At 38.0% G+C, this 12,828-nt stretch overlaps 1 protein-coding gene across 1 annotated transcript in view; it reads right to left on the bottom strand.

The window, feature by feature from the left end:
- exoc4 (exocyst complex component 4) overlaps nt 1–5,811 on the bottom strand; it is a 149,277-nt gene extending 143,466 nt beyond the window's left edge. Inside the window, exons 1-3 of the mRNA XM_022195671.2 lie at nt 5,684–5,811; nt 4,825–5,014; nt 2,368–2,562 (exon numbers count right to left, since the gene is read on the bottom strand). Coding sequence (XP_022051363.1) covers nt 2,368–2,562; nt 4,825–5,014; nt 5,684–5,763 — 465 coding nt within the window. The 5' untranslated portion in view covers nt 5,764–5,811. The remainder of the gene's footprint in view (nt 1–2,367; nt 2,563–4,824; nt 5,015–5,683) is intronic.
- Between the last annotated feature and the right edge of the window lie 7,017 nt (nt 5,812–12,828).

Below are 12,828 nucleotides of genomic sequence, written 5' to 3'. Positions count from 1 at the left end.
AGGAATAATTAGGTGCTAAAGAAACGTAATGCCAGTTGTGAGGCTGCACAAGGACAGCTGATTCTCACAATTTAATGACCATGATAAACTGATAAAAATGAAAACAGCTCATGTAAATTAAATCGCTCTGTTTCAGCTGGGGTAAATCTCACATTTTGACACCGTACTTCAATCTTACTTTACTTTTCAAAGTAATTTTTGATCACACATCTGTCTGAGCTGCTGCACAGAAATAACTGAGTGGAGACTCGAGGTTTCTCTGTGCACAGTCGATTAGCTAGCTTCTGCTCTCGATGCAAATGTTCCGCAAGTGAGACGCTATGAGTACAAATGTAAGTATATTTTAGCTCTAGGAGATGCACTGAATTCAGGTAAGTCTTATTTCAGTACATTCACAGAAAAGTAACAACATAGAAGTGAAAGCACTAATCTGTTTATTAAATTAAGAAAGTTCAGTAAGAAATGTAAAGTCAAAGAACCGTGATAAATAGATTAACAGTGATCTTAATATTGATCAAAATAAACATGATTATAATTTTGCCTATAATTGCAAAGCCCTATGAAAATTTTTCAGCCAGTCAGGAGCACTGTTGCCCCTACAAGAGACAACACAACTTAATTGTTTATTTAAATCCACAAAGCTCTATAAGATGAGCGCAAAGCCAGATCTGAATGCAATCCAAAGCCAAAAACTTTTCATTTGAATCTGCCAATTTTATACCATATGAGAAAAGATGTTCATGGTTCATATTCAATAAAGTCCCTACAATAGATATCCTTTTTCCAGCTCTTTTTATCTTATTTTTTAGTTTCTATGCAGCTGTACTCCCCTATAAAAATCACTCCAGTTCCTCCTGCTTGATTAATTCTTCCCAAATACAGTTATTCAAGTCATTCATTTATTTATCATTTAATCATTTGTTTGGAAGGATTTTTGTTTACTGATCACCTCGTAATGATACAGCTTTTTGACATCGGCGCCCAGCATCTCAAAACTAGAATTCACTACTCGCAAGAAACATGGGCGGCATGGCTCAGTGGGAAGAGTGGCTGTCTTGTAACTGGAAGGTTGCCGGTTCGATCCTCGGCCCGCCGAGGTGTTTATTAAATTAAGAAAGTGTCATGTCGAGGTGTCCCTGAGCAAGACACCGAACCCCTAATTGCTCCTGGTGGGTTGTGGTTAGCGCCTTGCATGGCAGCTTCCGCCATCAGTGTGTGAATGTGACGTATCATGTAAAGTGCTTTGGATAAAAGTGCTATAGAAATACAACCATTTATTCCATCATGGCAATAATAAATTGCGCAAATAAAAGCAAAGGCTGGTGAAACTGTTCGTTTACCAAATATGTTATTTCCGGATTATTTTCGTCATTTCATAAACATTTAAACATTCTCTACTGTGGCTTTAGAGCGGTTTTCTCTCATACATTATTCATTCAAAAACTGTTAGAACAAATGCATCTAAGATTATTTCGATATGTAAGGGAAAATAAAATGTGCTTAAAAATGTGCTTTTAACATGCCGATGAAATGGCACCACCATGCGAAGCGCATTTGAAGTTTCCAAGACAGAAGAGAAGTGTCCGACTACCTTTGAACTTTTCACAACCTTTCAAAATGCGCTGTGTAGACTGAACACAGGTTGAATTTAGTTTCCACCCCTACAAAGAGGATTTTTCATGGTCCTTTGGGTGCGCCATCATTCCTCTTTTTTCTTTCTTCTCAGATAACCTTATTTCTAGCAAACAAATTATGACCAAATTCTGAAGGCTAATGTGTGTGTGGGAGGGGGAGGAACAGAGGATAGGAGAGGAGAGAAGGGAAGGGAATGAAAGGAAAGAAACAGAGAGATCACAGAGCCTGGTCGTTTAGTCCTCAATGCCATCCTTTAGCTCCCCTGCTGAGCATACTGCAAAACACACATCAAAAGAACAGGAGTACACGCAGACATACACACCTGCAGGAGCTTCACTACACTAAGATTTGTGTGAGCTGCACCCATTGGACAGTTCAAGGCTAGCAAAGGGTTCTTTAAACGATGAGAGGCACCAGGAAATCAATCTTTAGTAGCAACACCTCATAAAAAAACTGCTGTTATATATGTGCATTGTGGACACTGAGGGTCTCAAGAGCAGTCTATCAGTGCTCCAGAAAATGTCAATAGCTCTCCCCCATGCCTTCAAAAACTAGCTAAAAATCGGATCCTTTTTTCATTTCGCACTTTTACTCCATCCGACCCAACAAAGCGATAAAAAAGGGCACATTTGTCAGGCATTCTTCTCAGTCAAAAATACTGTACACCTCACACACGCTCATACATGGAATCCCGCTGTTAGAAAGCACATTTTCATCCGCCCGTCTACTCACCAGCATATCTGTGGCATGAAGGTAGTGCTTGCTTGCCATATAGGCCTCCAGACGCTGAGGCACCTGCTTGATGTTTTCAATGTCATCCAGCAGCTGGAGCACATGCTTGTGTTCGATGCCTTCGATCCACAGCTTCCTCAGCTCGTCCCGTTTACAGTGGAGCAGCATCTTACAAGACAGGAGGTTCTCCTTCACCTGCAGGGACAAAGTGAGATTGTCCAGTGGCAAAGAGGAATTATTATCATTGTTGTGTGCTAATAGTTTATTTTTCTGCATAGGGGGATTTTTGGCATCTCATAAAAGAGACATTTTAGGCAGCGTCAAAATGAAATGAGTCTGGGTTTTCTTTAGACTTAGAATTAATTGGCATATGATATACATTTTTGTTTATCAAATAGTCAGAAATAAAAGGTAGAAAGATCTGTGTCAAATAAGGTAACACAAACTCATTGCCTTTACTTTATGCATATTCTCAGGCATAGTCACCCTTTAAAGCTCATTCTAAGTGAGGAAAACTTAGATGCAGTTTATACAGCATTTAAAGGCATTATGGAGGATGTTTTTTTTTTGTTTGTTTAATTTGTCTGATTCACATAAATGAATATACTGACCTTTAGTGGACTTGTATGTATGGTCTCTAAAAGAATAAAAATAAAAAATAACTGTGGACATGGCAGGACCTGAAAAACATCAGCCAATCAATGCGCTCGGACCGAGGCGTTTGGTTTGCTCCCTTTCCTGTCAATCAAAAATCTTCCGGCTCAGGCCTAGTTACGTAGATTACGTACGCCTTGGACTTAGGTGTTTTCTGTATGTGTTGCTTTGGTATAGCTTCGTAGTTAGCTGGCGACTTGTTTTGCTCATCTTTTTTTACATAATGGCAGATAAAGATCCAGGGGGACCCAGCCGTAAAAGACAACTTCACGAGTGCTACGCAAGTTTCTGGAGGGGGGCGTTTCTTCGTAAATGTTAAGAGGGGGGATGTTAGAGGGGGGTGAGGGAGAGGTTGTATGTGCGCATGCGCATGCTACGTTCAAAGTCGTAGGAAATTAAATCTCCTCTAATGCCTTTAACATTCATATTGTCTTAGATACTCCTCAAGAAAGGTTAATATATAATCTGTGTGAGAGCCTCTGAAATGTAATTAAAATGGGAAAGGAAATATTTGATTTTACCTTGTGAAACATTTTGAAACACTGGTTTTACACTGATATTTCTCTCTAGCTATTTTGTGCTTGAGCATGCAAGTGAGCTGAAATAATTCACAAGTTAAACTCTGTACACACCTACACGGGTGTTTTCAATTGTGGCTGAACACTGCACTCACTAGACCTCAAGTGGAAATTGGGCAGAGCTGTGCTAGGAGCATGTAGTGGTTAAAGCGGCACAAAAAAGCCAAAAAGAAATATAATTTAATGGGTGTAGGCAATTTAAATTAATCATAGCCTAATTCCTTTTAGCTCTTTCGGTTTTAAGTGTTCCTGCACTCAAGCTTACTGTCACACTATCATTCCTTTGTTTGTGTAAAATCATAAATGTCAGTGATTTTCCTGCAATGACAATTCAAATGTCTATCTAGTGGAACCGCCTCTTGCTTATAGTGTTGTCCTGCTGAGAAGAGAGAAAGAGCACTGCCTAACTAGATGTCTTTTTGTCCACATTGGCTGGCTTGTGGAGGGTGGTAGGGAATTCTGCGATGCCAAGAAACGAATGAGGAGGCAGAGTCAAAGACACTCTGGAGACTCAGATGGCTTATGCTGAGAATAAGGTTTACTGATATCAGGAGAAGTGATACAAAGAGCAACACAGCGATGTGAGCATTGACAGCATCAATTCTGAGGTTTCTCTCTGACCTTCGGGTATATACTGCAGTTGGGAGGAGGTCAGATTTAGACTCTAGACTGATATGGAGACAACATGTCTGCTTAGTCTTGTCAGAATAGCTAACCTTGACCATGGCAGAGAATCCTAGCATATTGTCCTCCAACAGCGTCTGCTTGTCTGAAGATAATTTTAGGATGATGTCAGCTGACAGCCACAAGGAAATACCTCAGTAGGGGGAAAGGGAGTATTTTTTCCTTCACAGAGGGAACCAAGGGGCAACTTACACATTTTCAGTAATTTTACATTTGCAGTTAAGAAATTATCTCCATTATGACTTTAACTGGCAATTATTAAATGTGTAGTTTTCTTCTTGGCTGAGCAGGATTTGCGTTAATTGGGAAATTTTTTGTCCTGAAGGATAAAAAAATAAATAAAAATGAGATAAGAAACCATTTCCATGAATAAAAAGGCAAATGATATTGAATGTAAAAACACATTCTTGTTTTTAATTACAGAGCTGAGAGTCACTGCTCTGAAATCCTAAATTCTGGAAAGGATTTTCTTTTTTTTTTTTTTTTTTGTATTGATATGCACCAGTGTTCATTTTTCATGCACACGTCTCTCTTTTTCTACCTGTTTAATCTTGTTGCGGGAGCTGGTGATGCGCTCCGTGATGCTCTGGTAGGTCCTGATGGCAGTGGTGAGTTCGGCATAGTGCTGAACAATCAGCTCATCTAAATCCCTGTCACATGTCTCGAACGCCTCTTCCAGACGACCCTTCTCTGTCTCTCTGTCCTGCACATCATCGCTGCTGGACAGAGTCCTGCATTGGGAAAGAAAGACAGGAATCAAACCAAGAACTAAACCCACATTGTGAATTTGAAGTATTGTTGTTGAAGGGAAGTGAGTAGTATCAGTCCGCCCAGAAATGGCAATTACAGGGTGAGTTTGAGCTCAGCAGCACATGCAGCTGAAGGCAGCCCCTGAACGCAGCACAGGTGAAGTAAGAAAACCAAAAGATATGCAAACAACAGGCCAGGTTTTGTTGGATAAAAATGGCAAAATGTACATGTGCAATTACGCTTTTTTAAGACGTAAGATGCTGTGCAAGTCAAGTTAGCTGAACAAGTTATTGCACTACATAGTGAGGACTCTAATACATTTAATCATCATATGTTGTTAGTGTTTTTAGCAATGATTACGCCCAGATAGTGTTTCAACAAAAGAAAATAGTAGTCTTTCCTTTCGGAAAAACTTCTGCTAATATTAACCGACGTATAATATCGTAAATGCAAAAACAGTGCAAATGCATGAGCGTTCATTTATTTCATACAGTTAACAATACAGGAAGGATGTAGCTAACTCCCATGTAGCTTTAGCATGAATGCTAGCTGTCAATGCGTTTCTAAGCGCAAACACAAGCCCAGTTCAAGAGCTGTCTGGCTTCCTCACAGCGCCGGTTTCCTCATACGAAGAATGTAACACAACTTACCTAATGACGGAGATGAGAAGACCAGAAGGGTCTTTGTTTTTGCTAACAGCACTCCTGTATCTGCCTGTATCAGCTGCCATTTTTACAGCTGCGGCTCTCAAACAGGAAGACAGAAGCGCGAGGTTGCAGCGTGGAATTCTGGGAGGTGTAGTGTGAAAGAATACGCCGCTCTCTGCTTCATTCATTCATTGATAGAGCTCATAGATAGTAGAAGTCACTGTAGGTTTTGTTCTGTTTATAAACAAATATTTCACATACCACATTTTATCGACATTTTGAGGGGTTGTGACTCTATACAGAAACTTCATTTAAAATTTAAACATGATACCAACATGATACAATTATGTGTGCTTTTTGTTTTGTTTTGTTTTTTTTATTGACGTTTTCAGATCATAGACACACCAAAACCGAAACTCATAACTAAATTGCAGAAATGATATTATCTTATTGCTGTATGTCAGTTGGACACGTTGTCAAAATGGGAGATAGGGAACTGTACACTGATGTTCTTTGATTTCTGCTTTAATTTTATTAATTAGCTGATGCACATCATTTAAAATAGGTACACTTAACATTTTGGTGATTTGAAAAATCACTGTTGAAAATAGTCCAGGAGAATATGCTGTTGTATGTTTTCTACAGTGAAACTTCATATGAGATGACAATTTAGTAACCTATAGCAACTTATTATAGTAGAAAGTGTGTTTCCATTCTTACAGAGCTATCTATTGCCTAGTTTTGACACATTATTAATTTTAAAGGTCACATTGTGCGATGCATCAGTATGCACAATTATATCACTCCTGAAAATATCCTGCTATGAAATGAAAAAAATAAATCTTCCTAAGTTAAAAAAAAAAAAGACTTTTAAATAGTATTTAGTTGTGCAAGTCGGATCACCTCTCTGAGGCGAAGCAAAAATACATTGTCAGTAGAATCTGATCGATTGTGGCTCTATGCTGGCGATAACCTTAAAGTAAATTCTAAATTCTGAACTTACCATTTTATTTTGTGCAAAAATATACCCGACTCTCTCTTTGGAGATGCTCACATGGATCTAGCTGCTGTCTGATGCTGCAGGTATTAAATAAACTTAAAGGAAAGACTTCTACAAACAGCTGAAAGCAACAAACTAAATGTCCTGTCCTACTAATGCTTTGAGGTTTCTGTGTGCAACTCTACCAACAAGAGGAGTCATTTGTGTTTCTAGCTGCACAGCTGACTCAGTGCTGCTGATCATCTAATGCTGCTTTCACCTGCAGTCAGATATTGTAATTACATTTAGCGCAAATTGCACATCGGAGATTAGGTGAATGAACTTGAGGCTTCTGGGGCGACTGTAGAATCCTCTTGCAGGCATCTGTGGATACAATTGCTTGTTTTTAATCTACTATTTTTAATGTAACACAGAATAGAAAAAAACTGTTCCATTGTGCCATTTTCAATCCAGTCCTCTTGAGACTGATAAAGGCAGGTAGAGCAGAGAAGAAAGGAGAGAGACCGTGTGTGTCAGTGAGTTAATAGCTAACCCCATTTAGAACACAGTGCTGGATTCTGCAGGGTTCTCCGGCCCTGTATCTCTGACAATCTCTGTTGCGCCAATGAGAATAGTTGAGGGCATTGATTCTGGAGCAAAGGAGGTCGATCCCCAGCAGCCTGGACCCTGATTGATGTGCTGGTGGACTGACGAGATAACATTGTGGGTGATCTTTGTGTCTCTTCCCCATGAAAAAAGCAATTGCTGTGTCATGCAGGGGCCATTGTTTTTCTTTTGAAGGTGTCTCGCTTCCCAAGTCCAAGTTAAATTCTGAAGTTCTTATCGTCTTACCTTCAAAACCATGTCCCATCAGTACAAATAATCTGGGACTTCTTTTCTTCAATGATGCAGGACCAAGGTTATTTCTTGCAGTGGACACTGAGCATTTGCTTTGACAGACTGGCCTGTGTGATGGATTAAATACAAGGATGATAAGGTCTCCGTAGGATATGCTTTAATGAAACGTTAATACATAAGCCCAAATGAAAATGCTGCATTTAGAGAGTTACTCTGTGTCCCTCTAATGTTTTAAAAAAGAACTTGATTTATTTAGGTTTCAGTGCATAACTGGAATATGTGTCTTTTGAAAGAAGCAGAAGCTGATTTGGGTTAGATAAGACCATGCATTTAGGCAGGTTCGGTCGCACCAATATGATTCCTGTGATCATTAAATAATTAATGTCCTTGGTTCGTAGGATCCTATTTTGCTATAATTTTTGGGTTCTAATTAACCGATGAGTCACTGGAAATGTATGATAATAGCTCCACTAATTATCCTGAGTGAAATACCACGCACAGATAAGAAGGTTGCTTAAATAGGGTAGGCCTATTTTCACCTCTCAATTACACACCTCGGAATTTTGTAACAAAAAGCCATCTCTTGGTGATTAAGAGGAAGATGTTTCTTTACTTGTTTCCATGGAAATGCGGGGGAAACAGCAAAACATTGCAAGTGTTACATGCCTTCCGGATTTGTCTTCTTGAGCTGGATTAAAACAAAAACAAAAAAACGAGTACTTTTATTGAGCAAAACACTCACCTCTGCATGAATGATCCAGAGAAAATTGAAAATAGATAAAGTTTTATGGATGCCCAATGTGGAATTGACTCAAATGTGGCAAAATCAAGGCAAAGTAAAGATGTTGCCAAAAATCAGCAACGATACATAAACTTTAAAAGCACAAAGCAAAATAAAACCATGGACCATATGTTGCTTCAATGTCATCTACCTTGCAATGGCAAAATAAGCCACTTCCTTGATGTCCCACAGGAAATTTTAAAGTAACACATAACACACATAATTATCCATACTGATGCAAAGTGTGAAAACAAGATGGGTATGATGCAAATCCCATTTACATCTAGGTGGCAGAAACATATGAATCTAATATCAATGGACGCTGTGCATGCAGGAAAACTAGTTTCCTCTCTACTGCACATGGTCTTTGAATCAGGTATTACCAATAAATTAACCAGATCGCCAAGCGGCATAATTGCTCCGCATCAAAGTCAGGAGTCGGTTGTAATAATAATCTTGCTTTCTATAATAATGCTGTCATAGTCAACAAGCAGGGGCCCCTTTTCCTCAGTGGAACATTCAATCCCACCTCTTTTCTATAAGCACTGTATTCAATACCGCCTGAGGCTTTTCAGAGCGCGCCCTCAGGGCATTGCCGCAAATTCTAATTTTTTATTACATAATCTGTTCACAGCTGACTTGTTGTGGGGGTGAGCGAGTTCCCTTTGGGGAATATGACAACACTAAAGCATTCGAATATCTATAATGTCAGAGAATGGCAGAAGATGAGAAAACACATTTTTCGTTGCTGCTGTGTGATATATAAAGATATCCAAATATATCCAAATAGTATAATCTGTCCAGATTTGACTTTGAGTCATGCTGAAGGCCTCACAGCTCCACACCAAGGTCCAGTCCTGCTTATTTCCATATTTTCTTTGTTCTTAGTGTTGAAATATTCATTTTGTATCATCTGCTGTGGAAGGAATTTCTTGTCAGACCTTATAACATAGCATCTGCTTTTTTTCCATTTCGCTCGTATATCAATAATTTTTGTATTGTTTTGCTCATACTGTGCTGTCTGTCATCCCGGTAAATAGTTTTCTTTAAATTAAATATATGATTTTGATTAGGGTTTATATTGTGTAAAAGATCTCAATGAATCTTCAGTATATATGGAATTTTCCAATGATATCACCTAACACAACCGCAATGAATTCCTAAAAAGGTTTTCATTGATTTATGTTTGTACATCATCTGAAACACACATGATGCAGAAAGCACAAAAACACACAAATCAGCAGAAAAGAGTTTTGTATTAAAGAAAAAAAACTGCATTGGGTTTATCGTGTGCGTATAATATAACAGGTTTACGGAAGGATTCTTATGAACTGTCATTCCTTATAATATCCTCTCTCCTTGAGGCGTATCAAATTTCCAGAGTGCCTTTTTATGTTCTGTGAGGCTGTGTGAGTTTCTGAAATGGATATTGTATCAAGCATTTTTTAAGAGGGAATAAATTTGGACACTCGTAGTGGAATTGCAGTTTCAATGTAAATGTGAATTAATAAACATTTTTAAATCCCTGATTTATTAAGTGCATAATCCCAACTGTTGATTACATTATGTAGCAGAAGGTAAAAGTGACTTTTCTGCTGTGATATTCATGCTTAAATGTGTTGTGTGTGCAGTTTAAATATATATTTTATTGACTCTCTGCTGCCTTTTGATATTCTAAGATGCTTTAGGGCACCGGTAATGTGTGGAATTGTGTTAAGGTATGTAAACAACGTTTTTTTCCCCTTGTTTATTTCATTTTTGTGTGTTCTGACTGCTGCATTTTACAGTTTAAACCAGCTTAACTACTGAGCAGAACCTACTTTTATCACATTAGCCATGCTCCATGTGTCTGCTTTTAGGTTTCAGTTCTCTTCAATATGGAGCTAAAACAGATTCAGTGAACAAATGACATAATCCAGAAACTTATGGAAAATGGAAATCGACAATAAATGAATAAAGCGTTTGTTTTGAACATATATAAAACAAAGTGAGGAAAGACAATGATGGTAAACAGAGAGATTACCCCTTCAAAATTAGTTTAAATGTCAGTCATGCCAGCACTGATAAAAGGAAAATCCTGTGACAGTTCAACAATAATGACAATCAGTTGATGTCAGAGAGAGATATTGACGTTAAGGAACTTCACTGGAAGCTGGCACAGATTGTAAAGAATCAAGTGAAATCAAGATCATAATTATTTGTGTGTCAGGAACAAGGATTGATGATTAAATGCACACGTGACAAACAAAATAAATAGCAGTCAGACCAAAAACAAAATGCAAAGATGATTCGGCTCTGCAACCTGAGATTGATTCTCAGAATGTTGGAATGACAGATGGAAAAGTTGTGAGGCAAAGGTTCTTAGCATATGACCACTGAATTTGGCTATATATTGGATCTATGCTTCCATTTTTATTGCTTCTCTTTCTATTCTCTTCTCACTTCTATTTCCATTTCAGGAACTGTCATTGCTCTTCTTGATGTGCTTGGAACGTATTGCACCATTCTTCAATTTTAAAATCTGACAGCATTGTTCTCGCAGTTGGGCCTCATGTTTTACACATCCAGTCTCATCTTCTCCACAGTTTTTCCTCAGTTTAGCTCCTTCTTTCTGTCTTTTTTTTAATCAAATCAAGATGAGAGACAACACAGCCAACCAGACAAATCAGAGCTTGTGTTGACTTCAATCACCAACTTCATCATTTATTAACTTATGTTTTGTTTGCTTTAAAAATTGATTTGTTGTGCTGGAAGTAGCAACTGAAATAGTAAAATTTTGATCCTCATCAGTTATTGTAATAGTAAATAATATGCTGTAATATTAGGCAATCACTTTAAAGCAAATGATTTGAGAGTTCATTCACATTCCTAGAGGGCCAGATAACCTGTCCTAAATACTTCTACATTCAGATATATGTATATATGTATGCAAAGGACATAAAATGGCAAAAATTACTGTTTAGTACCATTGTTAAACATTTATACGCTAAGACTGTTAACAGCCTCAAAAACAAGGATTAAGATTTTAATATGAATGGTTTCATATTTAACCAACTGAGGGAAGCAATCCTGTCAGTTTGCAGGGTGAGACTTTCCGTATCACTAATCTTTTTCGGAATTAGTTTCCAAGGCCAAACATGTATGGCTGAATTACTCCAGTATTACAACTTGCCAAGGTGTAAAGTCGAATAATTTTTTCTGTGTTTGAGCAGAGTTATAGGTAAGCTGTAGCCTAGCCGCGCTAGACAACCCACGGCAACGAATTTAATTCTCTGCCAGGGTGGGTCTAGTTACCCTCCATAAGGCTATACATATTTTCAGGCCGACAGCAAAAAAAAAGATAAAATTTGTAAAAGTCAATTAGTAAAACCAAATGAAATAGTATAAAATACAAAAATAGGCAAGAATAGCAACTTGTTTGATCAATTTTTATCATGAGATAAATATTAAGTGTCGACACCATAGATAGCAGAGCTGAAAGTCACTGAAAACATGCATGTCTTGAGGTTTTTCTTGAAAATATCAGTAGAGAAGGAACACTCTTTTGACCAAGGCAGGTAGTTTCAAAGCTTTGGAGCTATGACTGCAAAGTCTTGATACCCTTAACCACCAGCCTTGATCAAGGAATAGTTAAAAGTAGCTGTTCTGAGAATCTTACAGGCCTTGAGATAAAGTAGGGACAGAGAAGATCAGACATGCACCCAGGTGGCTTTATGAACAAATTAAAGAAGCTTGCAATCAATTCCGTAAACCAGTGTTGGGAAAGTACATGTACAATGCTTTCCCTTTTTCTTGGTACTAGCTAAAAGTCTTGCAGCACCATTTGTTGTCAAAGAAATTGTTTCAGACAGCCTGCAAGCACATGACGCACTGGATGGATACATTCAACAACATATGCTCTTGTCGCCAAAAATGTTTGACAATTTTGCCCAGCCCTTAAGGAAAAACGGGACAACATGCCACGAGCTTGTTACTAACTTGTGATTTCTGATTTCTGATCCCACTCTCCATCTGCCCATTATCACTTCGAATATAATGCATGCTTAGTTGTTTCGTGACATCTATACTGTTGTAAAAATCCCACAAGTTTTAACAACAAATACTTACCCATTCAGATTAGAATAAATAAAAATAAGTGAAATATTCCATGATGTGTTTGTATTTGTTTGGTATCTTTTATTTAAGTATAGTCAGTCAAATCTTATCACCTGTTAGAAATAATTGAAGTATGTCTTATCCTAAGTATTAGTACATATTGCATTGAAAAAAATGTTAGTCTTGTCATAAACTAGGTTAGGAATGTTTTAGGGAGAACCTATAATGGAAGATACCAATAATTACACAAGTTTATATGTATAGGTACACGAATGTATCAACTGCAACAGTTTGGCACAGGATTGTTGTAGTTCTTTCAGTGAACGATGCTGTCAAACTCGGTGCGCTTGGAAACTGTAACCAATGAAGATCGCTGATGTTGGGACGGGTTTCGGCTTTTTAGCCAATCAACTCGCACGTTCTTCAATTACGTGA

Source organism: Acanthochromis polyacanthus, chromosome 1 (assembly GCF_021347895.1).
Source record: "Acanthochromis polyacanthus isolate Apoly-LR-REF ecotype Palm Island chromosome 1, KAUST_Apoly_ChrSc, whole genome shotgun sequence".
In the NCBI taxonomy this organism is placed as follows: domain Eukaryota; kingdom Metazoa; phylum Chordata; class Actinopteri; family Pomacentridae; genus Acanthochromis; species Acanthochromis polyacanthus.
Note: the sequence above shows the minus strand (reverse complement) of the source record. Positions and strands in the feature narration are given on the sequence as shown.